Source organism: Cyprinodon tularosa, unplaced genomic scaffold (assembly GCF_016077235.1).
Source record: "Cyprinodon tularosa strain WSP-4 unplaced genomic scaffold, ASM1607723v1 ctg414, whole genome shotgun sequence".
Classification (NCBI taxonomy): domain Eukaryota; kingdom Metazoa; phylum Chordata; class Actinopteri; order Cyprinodontiformes; family Cyprinodontidae; genus Cyprinodon; species Cyprinodon tularosa.
In genome coordinates, this window is record NW_024039135.1 from 272540 (window position 1) to 289366 (window position 16827).

Below are 16827 nucleotides of genomic sequence, written 5' to 3' on the forward strand. Positions count from 1 at the left end.
AACGAGCTCCCTTTTATAACGTCAAAGCAGAAAAGATAACGAAATTGAAAAGGTAAGGAGAGAGAAATATCACTCAGAATTAGGGTCCAACCACCGTCAACTTTTCTGTGGTGAATGCTTTAGCACCAGCTAGCCAGGCTTTTTGAAAATGTTGGGGGATTGGCTTAACTCAAAGAGCTCTTCTTCTGCTACTCTTTTTTTCTTCCTGCTCTGCTTTCATCGAGGAAGGTTTCCATTCTTCAATGCTGCCTCACTATTCCAGACTTAAATTCAGCCCTGCAGGGAGCTTAGTGGGTCCAGAAGCCATACTGCTGAGTGACAAACAGTAGCTCTCAGCATCTGCCCCTCCCACATGGAGAGGAGAGAGCTGGGCCTCTGCTGCTGGGAAGTTGGAGGGATATTGGATGTGTATTGTTTTTTTGTTTTGAGTTTATGCATTTTTTTCTAAGAAAAAGTAAATGCCAGATTAGAGGGCAGAAAAATGTTAGAAAAAACCCCCCCAAAAAACAGGGCAGGTGGTTTTCTCTACCCCTGCCAGCTGGGAGGGCTTTCACATAAGGAATTTCTTTTTCTTCCAGTGATCCAGAAGTGTAGCTCCAGTGAGACAGTTTCCATAACAGATCCAAAACATGATTCTGCTCTGTCAGCGGTGAGCTTTTTAAACCTCCAGTGACAGAAACAAATTACATATTCAGTGCTTATGAGAATTAAAACTCTGTTTTCCCCATTACCACTGACCTTCTTTTCTCTTTTTATTGACAAATATCTATTTACGCCTATTTATAGCAAACCCATCTTTTCATACCTTTTTTACATGGCTCAAACTGTAAGTTTGAGCCATGTAAATTATAAGGACATATTCTTTCACAGTTCCTTTCAGAAACATACATGCTCCCTAAATATTGACGCATTTTATACACACAGTGTATTTCTTTTAGGTACAAATTATACAGAGCAGGAATGTATTGTCTATGTTTCTTAATTTTTTATAAAACCTGTATGGTGTAGATATGTTTTCAGCTTTTTTGAAGGGAAGGTCCTGCAAAAGACTGGTGAAATGTCCAGGGTGTACCCCGTCTCTAGAGGTAGTTCTATTCCTACAAATTTCTTAAAAATGCTCTTTTAGTGTTCTCAAAGTCGAATAATAATTTCTAGGTCTAAAACTGTTTTTGAATAATCTCAATAATGCATAAAATGACCCACTTCAGGTTTAATTAATGTTATACTTTAGATTACAGCAGATCAAACAATCCAGATTGATTAAAAGCCGCCTTTGGTACAATATTTACCTTCTCTGTGCAAAATGCAGATAGCGCCCTACTCTTTTTGGCTGGATGTTAAAATAAGCATTAAAAAAACTTACGGTAATGCAACTAAACATCTTAATATTAACCTTAACATTGTAGTCCTTTATAGTAAAAATACTTTGCACCAAGGACTAGGGTTGCCACCTGTGACACACACATCAAAGCTAAATTTGATATTAAAAACGGCAAAATAAATCGCAGAAAATATTAAAGCTAACTAATTGGTTCTTGCGGGATGTGAGGACCTTTTTGAAGATTTTTATATTCCAGGATCAGTCAATAAAGATTGAGGAATTATCAACATACTGTAATGTTTTTCATGGAGAATACAAAGAAGCATGCTGTTTGCTTTCTAGCCTAATTAGCCAAGTCCTTGAGAGCATTTAGCGCAAAAGATATTTCATGTTCAGAATATATTTTTAAAGTTCTTTATTTCACACTTCACAAAACAGACCATATCTATTGCTAATATTGCTTCAGCCATGTGGTAGATCATACAATATCTAATGCATTAGGAAACTGTGTTAGTCGTCTGCATATAGCAGTTTATGGTATTCATCTCTTTTTTTGCTATAGTACACTATATGCAACAAAGTTAACAATACAATGTCCATTTCTAATGAAGGATTTTAAGCTGTATTATGAGAATTAGCTTCCTTGATCACCCATTTACTAAAAACAGCAGCATATAATAAAACACATCGCTTGGAACACAAAAATCTATAACATTAATTTCATTGTTTGTATTTCAAAACAACAGTGAAGTTAGTGCAGAAAAATACCTCTGGTAAAAATGATAACATACACTGCAAAAAATGGAAATTGTGCAATTAACGGCCAAGCAGTCGTGGATTTATTTGATTAAGGGACCAGAAACAAGTGCTTTTTAAAAGACGTTTTTTAATTGCTTTTTAAAAGTTGTTTTTTTAAGACTATAAGCTGGTCTCTCTACCAGTAAAGTATTTCGTAAAGTATTTGGTATACTTTTGAAAGTACTTTAAGGGAGCCTGCCCTCTTCCATGAAGAAATGGCACCCTGGGATGTTGGCAAATTCATATTAAGAAATAACAAACCATCAAAGAAACTTGTGGTCATAATCAAATGCATATCACTTCACAGTGTCCCTAATTGTGAAATGTTTATGTTAAGTACTAAAATAATGTGCTTAAAAAGAGATATGAAGAAAAATATCTATCTGAAATGGAAAGTCCACAATTTTAGTATCACTCGACTTACTCTTGGATGCAGTCTAAACAGCTGACATTTCTTAGTGCGTTTGTGTTGTAATTTTCTGGACAGGTGAACAATGTTGGTTTGCATACAACCATTGTAATGCAGTGCTGAAAATGATATTTTTTTGAGTTGAAATTACAATGCAGTCAGTTGCATTGGAGCTTCTGTTGACAAACAGCGCTGGGGGAGGTGCTGTAGAAAGCTATACAAAGTTATTCATATAACCGCTTTTTGTTACCACCCAGTTGACTTCAAGGGTCAATGTCACAAAACCTGAAGGCTGTTTCCTCCAAAAAAGTTCTATGCAGTGTGGCAACTTTAAAAGAGTTCTTCAATTCTTTTAAATTTTCACAAGTTTGGCATCAATAAAGACTTAGACTACATTCTTTCAGAATTTGTAAATAATTTAAACCGATCTCAGGCAGACTTGTTCATGGTTTATCCACAACCTGTCACAATTGTAGGGAATGTTAATTATTTATTTTTCATCCTGAAGTCCTGTTTAAGTCAGGCAAAGATTTTATATATCTAGCTTGATAAGCAATTTTTACCCTAAAAACTACCTGAAAAAACTTTATATTTTCAGCACAATCTTTAGATCAATAATATATTCAATTTGGGGTTCTGTGTCAAAATGCAAAATGTTAACAGGTTGCATGTTGAGCATCTTTGTCTTCTGTAAGTCAGTGAACCAGCCCCTTTGAAGTCATAAATAAAAACACAATTATTAATTTCAATTTAAATCAAGAGAAGAGCTAAACCTAATTCCTGGGATTATCTATATCTCTCCCTTACCTTTCACATGTTTTTTTTTTCAAAAAACCTTTATATAGGGCAACATTGTCAAAAAAATAAAAGAAGGTTGATTTACTCTGTTAATAACAAAAAAATCGATATAGTTTTTATACCAAACTTTTTATACCATGCCTTTGCAAACATATTTTATTAATCACAAAGGGATATTAAATAACGATACTAATATAATAATGATTAATATATTAAGAATTGTTATACTATACCTAAATTGAAAACAAAAACACATTTGTATGCATTAAACTTCACAATAGTATTTTTACTAATTTGCTTAAAGCTTGGGCTGCTCAGTTGCGCAGCGCGTAGCACTGATGCCTTGCAGCAAGAAGGTTCTCGATTCCCGGTCCGGGGTCTTTCTGCATGGAGTTAGCATGTTCTCCCTGAGCATGCGTGGGTTCTCTCCGGGTACTCCGGCTTCCTCCCACAGTCCAAAAACATGACTGTTAGGTTAATTGGCTTCCCTAAATTCTCCTTAGGTGTGAGTGTGTGCCTGAATGGTTGTTTGTCCTGTTTGTCTCTGAGTTGCCCTGCGATGAACTGGTGACCTTAAATTAACCATCTAAAAAAGATGACGTAAAACAGAATACATCTGAAAACAGTAGTTAGAGATTTTATTGGTTATTGTAAATTAACTAAGAAAGTTTTTTCTTTCTTTTGGGTTACGGAGCTTTCTGTCAGTGAAAGTGAAGATCCTAACCATCCTCTATCCTACTTTACAGAAACAATGTGACACCCTTCCACCATAGAAATATAGGATTCAAACCTTGGGATGTTGGAACAAGCCAACATATTAGTGTGAGCACCATTTGAAGCCAATTAAACATCCGCTATTTTTGACAATGAAAAGTAGAAAAAAGTTAACTTTTGAGAGTTTTTCTCTAAGTTAGGTGTTACCTTATTTCCTAAAACTGGAACGGAAGAGGATAGCTACTTCTCTCAGCTTCCTGTGTTTATAACAAGCAGATTGTCACCTGTATTCACACCAAAATTAGTAACTCCTCTAAAACAACCTGAAACACATAGCATTCTCATCCAAAGTTTTTTTTTTCTCTTCTTTAATTAAAACACATCACAGTACCACACAATTTATAATGCAGGGCTTGAAGCTACTTTTTTCACACCTCTCTCAAAGACAGAGGAGTTAATTCACACATTACTTGTTGACCAGTGAGAGGAGGTTTAAAGATAGGGATTTGAAATTGAGCATGTCAGGTAGCAGCATTTTCTAGAACACTGTAATAACTTATATCTAATAAGCATCTAAAAATCATTTAACGGTCATATCAATCCATCTTAATACTTCACACCGGTTTTACTTGAAAACTATTTACCCCTTGTAATGAAGAAATGCACTGGGTTATGTTTCTAACCTGTTTGAATTTCCAGACACAAGGTTTGAGAATTAAAAGGATTTAAAAATTTCAAAGTTCATTACAAAGTTTCTTTGGGTATGTAAGAAATAAATGGAATGAAGGGATGAAGCCCTAGACAGATGGAAACAAAAGCACATGATGGAGAGACAAAAGTACAACAGAGAGAAAAGACAGGAGGTTACAGGATGGGAAAAATGTTTTTTGTTTTGTTTTTTAAAGCCACCCAAAAACCACCTAATAGCATTCCCCGATTTATCCTTTGTGAACATTATTTTCTCTATCTTAAACTTTTGATTAAAAACGCCTTGTCTCTGCTGCCTCCTTCACTGTGGGTCACAGCCAAATCTAGGGACTAATGATGGGTTAATGAGGCATCTTGAAGCGTTTCGACACATTGCCAAACTGTATTGATACTGCGTAGATACGGTCTCACAGAATACTGACACCTGCTAGACCTTTAAAGACACTACAGGCAGCTTATTTGACAGACGAAACTGAATTGATTTGATGACCTACAATGATATATTTTAAGTTATTGTATATTATATTGTATTATTTCATATCTATGTTTAAATTTAATTTGATTTTAATTAATTAATTTATTTGACAGGGACAGTGTACATTAAAAAGCATTCCTGCAAATGCACCAGATTTAGCCAAAAGGCTATTTTTCATCTGTTGTCCCTGGACAGATCTTAAAATTGTCTACCTAAAAAAACACAACAGTAAGCATACTACAATGTAAAATACAAATATAAAAAGAAATAAAAACAGCTATAACTCCTCAAAACTGATTTAAAATACAGAATAAGTGTTCGCTGGACTACTGATTTTAGGTTCATAAAATAGAATAAAACATTTAAACTATGTATATATTTGAAAATATCTGATATTTTTAGATGCAGCCAATAAATGATGTAAACATATATCATAATGTGAAACTTTAAAGGGAAAATGTGAATGAGAATGCTTTTGTGGACTAGGTTTTTTAAATCATATTTTTAAAACAGTAAGTACAGTAAAAAACAAAAAGTCAATTTGAAATTAACTTTAATTCACATTAGTTGAGTGATAACTGATAGGAAAAGGATGACACAACGAGAAAATTAAAATAAAATCGCAACGGCTGAAACATTCCTATTCCTTTTAGGTTGTTCTTAATTCTTAATAATGTCAACGATAAACCGCAAAAGATGAGACATTTTTTTAGCAGATGCATCATGTTGGCAGATACGTTTTCAAACATAGTTTGGTGAGTCAGTCAGTTAGAAACAACTCCTGTATCGGTCACATGACTTTTTTGAACAATACAACAATACAGTGTTTTGCTCTATGGGCTCAACGCATGCTCTGACGTATTGGTGTTGCTGGATCCATCACTACTAGTGTCTAAGTGAATTCCCGGGACCCGCATGTTAACAAAATTTAGGATATTTCAAATGCAAATTTCACTTTCTGTACTTCGTAGGCATGGAAGCAATCAGATTTGGCTAAATTCGCACCATTCGCCTCACTAGATTTGCCACCTTCGCATCACTCTTTTTCGCAGGGCTTCAGAACCGCCCTTTACATAGGGATGGAAAACCATTGCCCCAGCTGCTAAATACACGTTCGTTGTGAACATACCTTTGAATAGGGAGCAAAAATGGAAGCAGTACTGTAAGTTACACAGGAGAAGGAGGCAGGTTAAATATCAGAAAGAAATTAGGTTGGATGCAATTATGAAAGGACAAAAGAAAACAAAAAGGAATAAATGTCTCAGAAAGAAAGAAAGGAAATGAGGAGGAAAGGTAAAAAGGATTCCATAGATATAAGAAAAGACAAAAAAGAAGTGAAAAAGTTAAGAAATTATGAATAAAGTCTTCAAATTTTAGAAAATGGGACAAGGACGTAAGTAAGGAAATAACAATAAATATTTCTTAAAACATTTTTTGTCTCTTTCTTCCATTATTTAAAATGCTGAAATCGAGATCCACACAGCTGTACAACTGAGTATGAACCCTGTTTTGAGGATAGAACCAAAAAAATGAAAATGTCCTACCTTAACATCAACATGAGCCATCAGAACTGCAAAGTTGGTGAGATGGGTACAAGAGCATGTGGTGTGCGTCCTATTGGTGCTAAGCAGACGGCAATCCTGCGTCGACCAGTAACCCCAGTAACTGCGCTTGGAGTAACTCCAGAACGAGCAGTTTGGGTTGAAGTTTTCTTCAGACTGCTGCTTAAAAAAAGAAGAAAGAATATATGAGAAGAATCAAAATCCGCTATTTCAATGTTTGAGCAAGTGTCAGAAAACAATCACATAGGACTCATGTTTGATTCATTTTGTTTGCACAAAAAAAGGGTAATTTATCCCCACTGCCGTCTGCATCCATTCTTAGTGACTAGCAGGTGCCGTCACTGTCAGGAAGCATGAAGCGGCCTCATGCCTGTTTTTCATTGTGTTTTTTGACCTTTCTCTTTAACTCTCGCTGCATGACAATGGACTGCCCCACTGTTTAATAGGCACCGCTGCCGTCTGTGCTGCGCTGCCACCCTAATGACAAGCGAGCCTCCCTGCTATCTTGCTCGCCATTTTATAAAAGTCATACACAACACAAAGGCTTAATAACACAACAAAATGTAAGTGCTGATAAATAGATGCACTGAAAGCCTTTGCCTCTCGAGTCCAATTTTCTTTCTGCACTGTAGTTGCAGAAAAAATGTACTTCCACCTTTTCTTTTGAGAAACTCAGCACTCAAGGTTAAAGATATCTCCCTTTTCACTGTAAATACTGTGACGTTCTGGGGTTTTTATTTTCTCCTGGTTTCAGTTTTATTCTATGGTAATTAGCGTAATAAGGTTTATCCTCTGTGAATGCAGGTTTTCCACTGATTGCATTTACCCTTCACACATTCAAATCTTTATGCAAGCTACTTCACCGCAAGGAGATAGGATGACCCTCCGTCACCATTAATAGCTTTAATTGGACCCGTTAAATGGGAAAGCAGGGAAGTGAAACAATAACTAGAGGACACATAATCATCCCAGAGGATCAGCAGACCAAAACCTCATGGTTAAACAGGGAAGCAGCAGGATAGTATTCCATCATTAGATGCAGCTATTCCTGATTTTTACATACAGATTTTGCATTACATTAAAACTAAAAGTGAATGACATTTAAATTGCATGATAATTATTTTTTTTATATAGATATACCTGCTATAGAACAACACAACACAACAAATTATATAAATAACATTTATTATTTATATATATATGTGACTGCAGTTAAATGCCAAAAGTTATTTCTATCTATTAATAAGCAAATTTCTTTATGTCGTACACAACTTTAAACTTTTAAATAATTATATTAGCTCAAATTGATTAAAGTTAGTAGTTGTTTACACAAAAATAATTTCATTAAACAATTTTTGTTAAATCAAGTCTCCAAAAAGTGTCAAATTTGTGTAGAATTGAATGTATCACCGCTCATTTAGGGTTAAACGGTAATAATAAAAATATTACAGTGGTTACTAAATGCTGCAGTAAATATATATATCATAATAAATCCACAATTGTTCTTCTTTTTAGGCTTCAAATGTGTCCAAGCATCTCTGCCCTTTAGTGCTAATCTTTGTCCAGTAAAACCATCTACTGCAGTGAGAGTTTTATGGGGGGGACAAACAAACCCAAAGATGTACAATAGTGTGATGACAATAAGCTTGTCCTCTATATACATCTAAGATGTAAACTTATTTCACTGCTTAAGGGCAGGTTATAAACATGGTATTAAGAAATATGGGCTCTTTTTCCCAGGTTTTAATAAATTATTATGTTATAAATCAATATTTCAGGGAAGTTTTATTTAGTTTAGGGCTAAAATAACTAATCGGATTAATTGTGATTAATCGATTATTCAAATAATCGTCAACTGATTTAGTAATGGACTAATCGTTAACTGGAGACTCTAAAACATGGCTTTAGGTGACAGAGCGACCCAATTAGAGGAGGAATTAAACCAAGATTTAAAAAAAAAAAAAACATTAACATTTTTAATTTAAGATAAAGATGGTCTAATTTCACCAAAAAAAAATCTTCTTTAAGTAACCTTTTGCTTTCATTTCTGTTAAATAATCAATTAATTGAAAAAATGATCAACATCAATTTGCAAAATATTCATTAGTTGTGGCACTAATTTAGTTTACTTACACTGGGTAATGAGGGGAAATTGGTCACTATTTGTAGAACTAAGGGGAACAACTAGGGTAACTATGTCTATACACAATTCTACTCCTCTTTATAAATTTACAATCGGTTGAATATTTATTATTCTTTTTTATCAACTTATATCTACATGCTGGAAGTACACGATTAATAAAAAAATGGAAGAATGTATGTGAAATGTAAAAAAAAAAAGTATGTCCTAAAGAAAATCCCAAAGGAATATAAAAATATGTGTTTAATATAATCATGATTTGATGGACTGCATCAAATAGAGTTTAGTTAACACTAAGAAATATTTTTAAATGATAATTATTAAGTGATGAAGTCCATTAACTGCTTGTCTAAACAGTGTCTAACCTTGTAAAATAATGTTTGTTTGCATCCTGTTTCCATTCTAAATATAAAAGTGTTGAAGCCCTCTGTGTACATTTTTGTTTTACAAGCAGGGGAAGTGTTAGCAAAAGGGCAGCATTTTATTAAAATTACGTGATCTGCGACTGATGAGAGTGGAAAAGTACCGTTCATCAAACCAAGAGTGAAATTAGACTGCAAATTACAAATTTCTTTCAGGGCAGGTGAGTCAGAGCAACAGCTGCTCTGACGTTGTCCCGATGACATTTTCCCACCATTTAATTTTCACATCCTGGAGCTATACTTCTTTTACTCATCATCATCCTTCTGCTCTCCATTCCTTTTCTGCTGTTGTATGCGTTCTTTCAACACAGTATGGCTGTTCAAGATCTCTAATAATCCCTGAAGGTGATGTTTTTAGACAAGATGTCGGTATTTTGTGGAAGGCAGATCGCGGAGAAGGAAATGGAGTTAGGAGGGAGAAATTGTGGCGTCCCACAATGACAAAGCATCCACCACTGGGGCAGAATACTACTGATATTTGCTCAGAAGATCAAGCTGCTTCTCAAGTCAATCGACAACAGCTTGCCTTCATCAAAGAAAACTCCATTTATCACAGTTAAATTCATCACAGCTTTCCATCAATATGACATTTTTATATTTACTTGTTTTTACTTTCTTAGATGAGATTTGCACATTTATGATGCGCTTCAGGGCGAGAGAAAATGACGATGAAAGGTTTTTATCAAGAAGGCGCCACAGTAAGTGTGCCCTCTGTGTAAACAAATGGGAAGAGACAAAGAGCACATTAAACGCAGCGGCACTGACATCCAAGTAAAAACAAATCCCTCTCCCCTCAGGTCCAAACACACAAAGACACACAAATACAGATAGAGAAAATTACCTGCAGATGCCTGATGGTAAAAATGACAGGGTCAGAGAGATAGACTTTGTTTGAATCCTTGTTGATGGCAGCCGTGATAACGGGAGAGTTAACAATCATGGAGTAATTGGTAGCCAGAGCCTCGCTGCCCAACTTCATGCTGGCATTCTCCGTGGAGAGGTAAACGCCGATGTGTTTGTACAGGACAAACGCAATCCGGATTTCACCTGTGAGAGAAGAGTTCTATGAAATATTTCACAAAAGATGAACAACAGGGTATTACTATTTCCTTAAGATTTATTTTATTTTTCCCCATTTGGTTCAAGGAACATAAAGGAATGGCTATTTTTTTGTTTTGCTTTTTGGAAGGTTTGAAATGACAAAACTAAAACCAGTTTTGGTCAGAAAACAGTTGCTACTGCCTGATGCTTTTTAATTTACTTTAACTTTAAAAAATGTATGGACCCTAACTAGCAAAAGGTTGAAAATGAAAAACAAAGCTCTGGAATTTTTTTATTTATGCCCAATTTGGTCTGTGCTATTTTATTCCACGCCACAACACACGAGAGTCACAATCACGAACTAGCTGCGGGTCTAGTTGTGGTCGAGGCGATGAGGAAGTGGGGGCAAGTTTGTGCGACAATGGAGGGACATTGGGGCAAAAAAGAGCAGGGATCCAGGTGGAAAAAGGGGCTCATCGTTCTCGCGCACCTACAAGCTGGTCCAACTTCACGAGTTGTTTTCCACAATGGCGGTCATACAAACAAAACAAGCCGGTAAGGTACCAAACAGGAGATACATATAGTGTAGAGCAGATGTAGATTTGACTAATCAGAGGCCTCCCGTCTGCAGCACTGTCTGGGGTCACCTACAGTTTTGGAGAGGTGCAACAGATTTTCTGCGGCAGGGGCGGGGGCATATTTGCATTCACTGCGACACACGCAGACCACCTGGTTTCTGAGTATAAATCAGCCTTAAGGCTCTGCTGGGATGTTCAGGAGGTCCAGGTTCCCTAAAAGAAGGCCTTCAGCTCATCTCCATTTTGGCTCTACTGTCTCTTATCTTTCTTTAAATTGTCCATAATTTCTCTATCAATCCAATAGACGGGCAGTAATTTAACAGCCTTTAAACAACACTCTGGCATTTCTTATTTTCTTTTGGCAGAATGGGTAGGAACCGAGTCCTAATGGAAATAAAATCAGCACCTTTATAAAGCCCATCAGTAGAAGAAAACATCAAGTGATGACATTGGACTTGAAAATAAGTAAATAAACCAACAACAGCAAATGACACAATAATCTCAATAGAGTGTTTTTATCTTCCTGTTAATGCATCAACGTTTTTGCAGACTTTTCTTTCAACTTTCCATAATATTCTTTAATATAGCGCTCTAAAGAGCAAGCTTCTTTAGCAATCACCTTTTATATGTTCATGGAGCATTTTAACTATGTCCATAGTTGTGTAGGAAATTATATTCCGGCATTAGCGATGAGATAAAAACACTTTGCTTCTCTCTGCTTTTCTTTAAAGTTTATGCAACTCATTGGTGAATGTGAAATGGGTCAGTTGTTCTAATACTTGATGCAGTTCACAATTATTTTCTGTTTGAGAAATATCTCTTGATCAAAACGTGTCTGTATGTCTATTTATCAAGCCTTTTCTATCATTCCATACTATAAAATAAGCAGAAAAAGTATGCATGATTCCTGCTGCTGTGTTATAGGTTCAATATCAGTATCGGTTAACACTCAAAGCTGTGATCGAATCAGAAATGGAAAAGGTTGTATTGGAACATCCCTAATCAGAAATCCTTTATTATTGGTGTTATGTGAAAATTATCGTCATAAGAATCAAAGTTTACACTGCCTTCAGATCAGATATGCACATTACTTACAAACTTTAAACATAAGAACAATGCTATCAGGACAGTCCTGACTAGTTAAATTCACTTGTGTTATAATTTATTTTCACTTCCTGTTTTATTTTGTATTCATTTCCTATCTCATTTTAGGCAGCTTCAATTCCTGAGTTCCTCCCTGCAATCAGGATCTGCCACACCTTAATGTGATTCACCTGGAGTTTGTGATCCTCCTTTGTTTCTTGGCCAATTTATTTCTTAGTCATGCAGCTTCCCTTTCCCAGTTCGTCTTTGTCCTTTGAATCAAGCGTTCCAGCCTTTTTTAAACTGTAAAATTAACTTTCTAGCAATTTTTTCCCCTGCTTGTTTTTGGACCTTTTCCTGCCTCTGTTTCAGCTTCTCCCGCTTACATTGGATTTTTGGGTGTTCGACCCCAGAGTATTAAAAGAACCTTGACCTTTAAGCCACTGTGTCAGGCCTTGCATTTGAGTCCTCTATTCCTGAGCCATACAACAAATGCAAAGAATAGTAAAAAAGATTTATCCTTTTAAATTATTTTAATTATTTGAACTTGCCAATATTTCAGGATAAGAACTAAACTTCAAAATAAAAGTAGCCCTTTTTTCATTAAGCATTCAAAAATGTTACTCTAATCAAATTGGCAAAGATGTTTTTCTCCAAATTTTCCCTGCAAATAATGTTCTTCTCTCTCTGCCTCTTTCTTCTCCTGCTGCGGTTTTCACTTTTAGGCTCAGATATCAAAAGAAGTTCCCTCCTGCCGTTACTGAGATCAGTCCCTCCAATGAAAGCGAAACAATTTGGGTGCTGTAGCCTGGATGATGGAGGGATGTATGCTACCCTGCTGTCCCGATCTGCCTGTACACGGCCGGACGTAGAGATGAGCCGCCAGCTAAGAGACAGCCAGCACAGCTATGCAGTGTATCCTGATGTAAATCAACTTCTACTAACATCTGCGCTACAAACAGCTTAAATATTGTCTTTAACTGAAAAACTTGTACAGTCTAAAAGCTGTGCTGAGATGTATGTATTCCAGCACACTGCTGACAGATCAAATATAATAAACAAAAGATGTTTGCAACCAAAATTTCTATTTCAAATAGCAAAACGAAAAAAATAATTAATTTAGATCTAAATTATTACCGATAGAGCTTTTCAATATTGGTGCATTTAGTTCAGTTTTATCTAACTGAAGTGACACAAAAGCTATAGAAACTTTATAAGACCAGTGGAAGATCTGGTGTCTTACCGTTTCTTCCGTGCTGCTTTAGTGTGTTTGCTGACAGGTGGATAGAGTTGCCTTGCCCTCCGGTTTGTGGAAACTTCAGATCTGCCAAATTCCCATCTGTGCTCATCCTGGCCACCTCCAGCTCTGCATGCAAAGAGAACAAACCCACTAAAACTTTGAGGAATCAATAAAAGCCCAAGGTTCCCTCTGAGAACTCTGAGGTCATGTCCTGTATCATTCTCTTTGTGCACCACACTGTTAAAAAAGAAGGAAATTCGAAGGTAAACTTTAGATTCTCAATATTCATTTTTGGTGAGCAGAAGCTAAAAATGCATTATGCATTTAGATTACCATTTCCTTTAGTGGAATTATCAAACAAATTTCAATTTGACATAAAAACAATTTGGTTTAATGTCCCTTAGAGTTGAACCTCGTCCAGATTTTTTTTATCACTATTAACAACTCTAGCATATAAAGGTAAAGTAAAATTTCTGACCCCATTTCTTGTCAAATATTTTTGAAATATTTTCAACTGGTAGGTTATCTGGGACAGATCTAACTTTTCAACATTACTCTTACATTTGCAAAATGATTGGGTGTAGCCTATTACAGAAGCTAAATGTTGAACTCAATTCATTTCAAAATGGAAGGGCAGGATCATGATGTTGGACTGTTTAGCTGTTGGAGACATTTCTTTTACTTTCTTTGTATAGCTGCTATTCCTAACATGCCATCTCCAAGAACCGAGTCAAACTCATCATATTCATCGATACTAGGTTATAACACAAAGTACAATGAATACAAAACAAAGTAAAAGAATCTTCAAATTCCTCAATTTAATCTGTAATCCAGAGCTACCTGGTTAGAACCAGGACACAACTGAGTGTTTAGGCTAAGAAATGCTCCGAAGCACAAGACAGTGGTTTTGTGGTTGAGGTGTAAACTTACAAAGGGAAATGAATCATACTTCTAATAGAATGTCAGTACATAATTGAGCCTCAATGCTTAATTATGCTATTATAGCAGAGACAAATCCATAGAGAGTAATAACTATGCAGCGCATTCTTGTTTTACCAAATATTGAGGTAGAAGTTTCACAATTCTTTACTAAAAATATGTTCAAAGAATTCACTGACAGCTCCAATTTAATCTAACATTTATAATGGGAGATGAATGAAAACCTATTATTAGCTAATCCGTTCCTATGTCTCTTGAAGAATTTTTATATGCCTCTCAGGATCGAAAACTATAAAAAACAGAGGTAATCTGCAAGGTTCAAACACATCCTCAGTTGTGTCAGATACTGTATGCCACTTTCTGAGCATTGCATCTTTAAACTAACAAACTATCTAGCTTTCAACCCAGACTACAGTGGCTTTTAGCGTCTTTAGGAAAAGAGACCTGAATGCAAGTGACACAATCAATTTTTTAAAAGAAAAATCCCTCATATCATGGATTTCTTTTCTCATTATGAACCGAGATAATGAGAGATATAGGGAGAAGATAAAGAGCAGCTTCTTCAGCAGCTCTGCAGCTGTTGGGTCGAAAGCAACCTCCTAATTTATGGTTCAAAGATTTCCTGTGTCACACAGGAAAGGAAAATGAGCTGTTGATAGCAGCCTAGTTGAAACAAGGAGCTATTCCACAAAAGTGACTTTATTTTTATACAGTTTAATGAAGCAATAGTGTCACTTCTGCAGTGGATGGTGACCTACTGGATGGTTAGGCTTCCCTTAATGCCTCTAAATAAAGTGATAAAACCAGGGATTAAAAAAAAATAAATAAAGAAAGAAAAATTATACAAAAAGTAATAAATTAAAATCGTTAATAAGTTTAATTTTTGGGGAAAATGTTAACAGGTCTGCAAAAACAATCCAAGGATTATGTTGCTTATTAGATTTATTCAAGGCTAGGCAAGTTTGTTTGCATAACACAAATTACTACAAAGAGAATTTAAAGTGCTTTACAGGATTTAAGCAATAAAATAGAAGGAGAATAAAAGCAAGTAAAGATAAAAACATGCTAAAACCAGAAAATAAAACAGCTGGAGCATAAACTTAAACTGATCATATCTCAGTTAACTGTTTAACAGTCAAAAGCAGTATATTCCAGTATTATTAACACTGCTGTCAATTAAGCACTATTCAAAGTTGATGGATAAGATTCCAAAAATACAGTGGGACTACTGTATTAAATAAGAATATATCAAAACAGAACTTGTCAACTAAGAATCAATAACATTCCCATCCCTGATTCATATCCAACAGCAGTTTTAATCAGAATTTGGACCATCAGAGAATCGTTAGAGTTCATTTCAGCATGATGTTTGTTTGTAAAAGGAATCAAATAAACTGGATGTTGTTGGATGACTTTTTTACTTTGTTTTTGTTTGGATTCATTTGAAAAAAAAAAAAAAAAGATGTTTTGTGTATTTTTGGTAACAGGTTTCTTCCTGCATCTACATTACTTTATTCCTGTACGTTCCTTGTTATGAATGCCTTTTGGCCAAGAGTTAGGGACTCTGTAATTAGTGTTTTAGTTCTTAAACAACCAACTAATCAGAGTGAGGAAAAGGAGAGCCTTTACTAAAAAGTTGTTTTTGATGCCATTTAAAAAAAAATCCAAAACGTGTTTTAGGAGCAAATTTAAAGAATAGTCCAAACCAAATTTTACTTGAGTATTAATCTTGACATTAATATGGCCTCTAATCTAATGTCATAAGGAATAATGGCTAAAATGGCTAATGAAAAACCTGGACACTTATTTGTAGAACCTCACATTGTCGTTCACTCTTTTCACAGCATAATAACCTGTTTTTGTACTCATTAAACAAAAGACAAGAAGACATGCTTCCTCTTTAGCTGAAAAGACATCAAGTGTTGCCTTTATTAGCCACCTACCAGTCCTGGACATGGTTCTGAAAAGGTTTGAATGTCTTCCTTCTGAGCTGCCGGATGATTAATAGCCTGTCTTATATAATCCCAAAGGAGCACAGAAAGATCAAGATTTAGGATGAGACAAGTTCTACAATTGTGTTTTTTATTTTTCAACCGTTCCTTGGAAGATTTATTGTAATATCGTTGATCACTGACATGTTGCAGATGGTCCCATGCTTTAGTCTCCATGATTTGAATGTTCCCCACTGTTTAAAAAGTTTTGCAGTTATTCACGCTGCTTTTAAACCTTTTCAAATACATTTTTCCTTCCACTTAACTTTATATTAATAATGCAGAATTCAATATTTGTTCAGAGTAATATTTTATGTCCTTCTTTCATTGGAAATGCTGTTAATGACTTTCTGTAGGACATATCTCAAGTCAATAGACATTTGTCCATTAAAATCATATTTCCATGTAATTTTTGTGGTCTTTGTTTAACTTTTAAATGTTGAATTGGCAAAAAGTCTGTTATTTGTTAGCCACAAATCTACACCTGCTTTGATAAAGAAATATTTTCAATGAAAAGTTGATTTACATACATGGGATTTTTAGCCCTTGTGGTGTTTGAAGTCAGAACGTTAACCAATTTGTCCCAATGTGGGAAAAGAATTTTTTTT

At 35.3% G+C, this 16827-nt stretch overlaps 1 protein-coding gene across 24 annotated transcripts in view; it reads right to left on the reverse strand.

Annotated features, from left to right (window-relative positions):
• LOC119792225 (adhesion G protein-coupled receptor L3-like) overlaps nt 1–16827 on the reverse strand; it is a 359986-nt gene that overhangs the window by 63155 nt on the left and 280004 nt on the right. For all 24 annotated transcript variants that reach the window (XM_038298763.1, XM_038298761.1, XM_038298759.1 and 21 more), the window contains 3 exons: nt 13293–13415; nt 10189–10394; nt 6768–6944 (listed from right to left, as the gene is read on the reverse strand). In XM_038298763.1, the coding sequence (XP_038154691.1) occupies nt 6768–6944; nt 10189–10394; nt 13293–13415 (506 nt within the window). The remainder of the gene's footprint in view (nt 1–6767; nt 6945–10188; nt 10395–13292; nt 13416–16827) is intronic.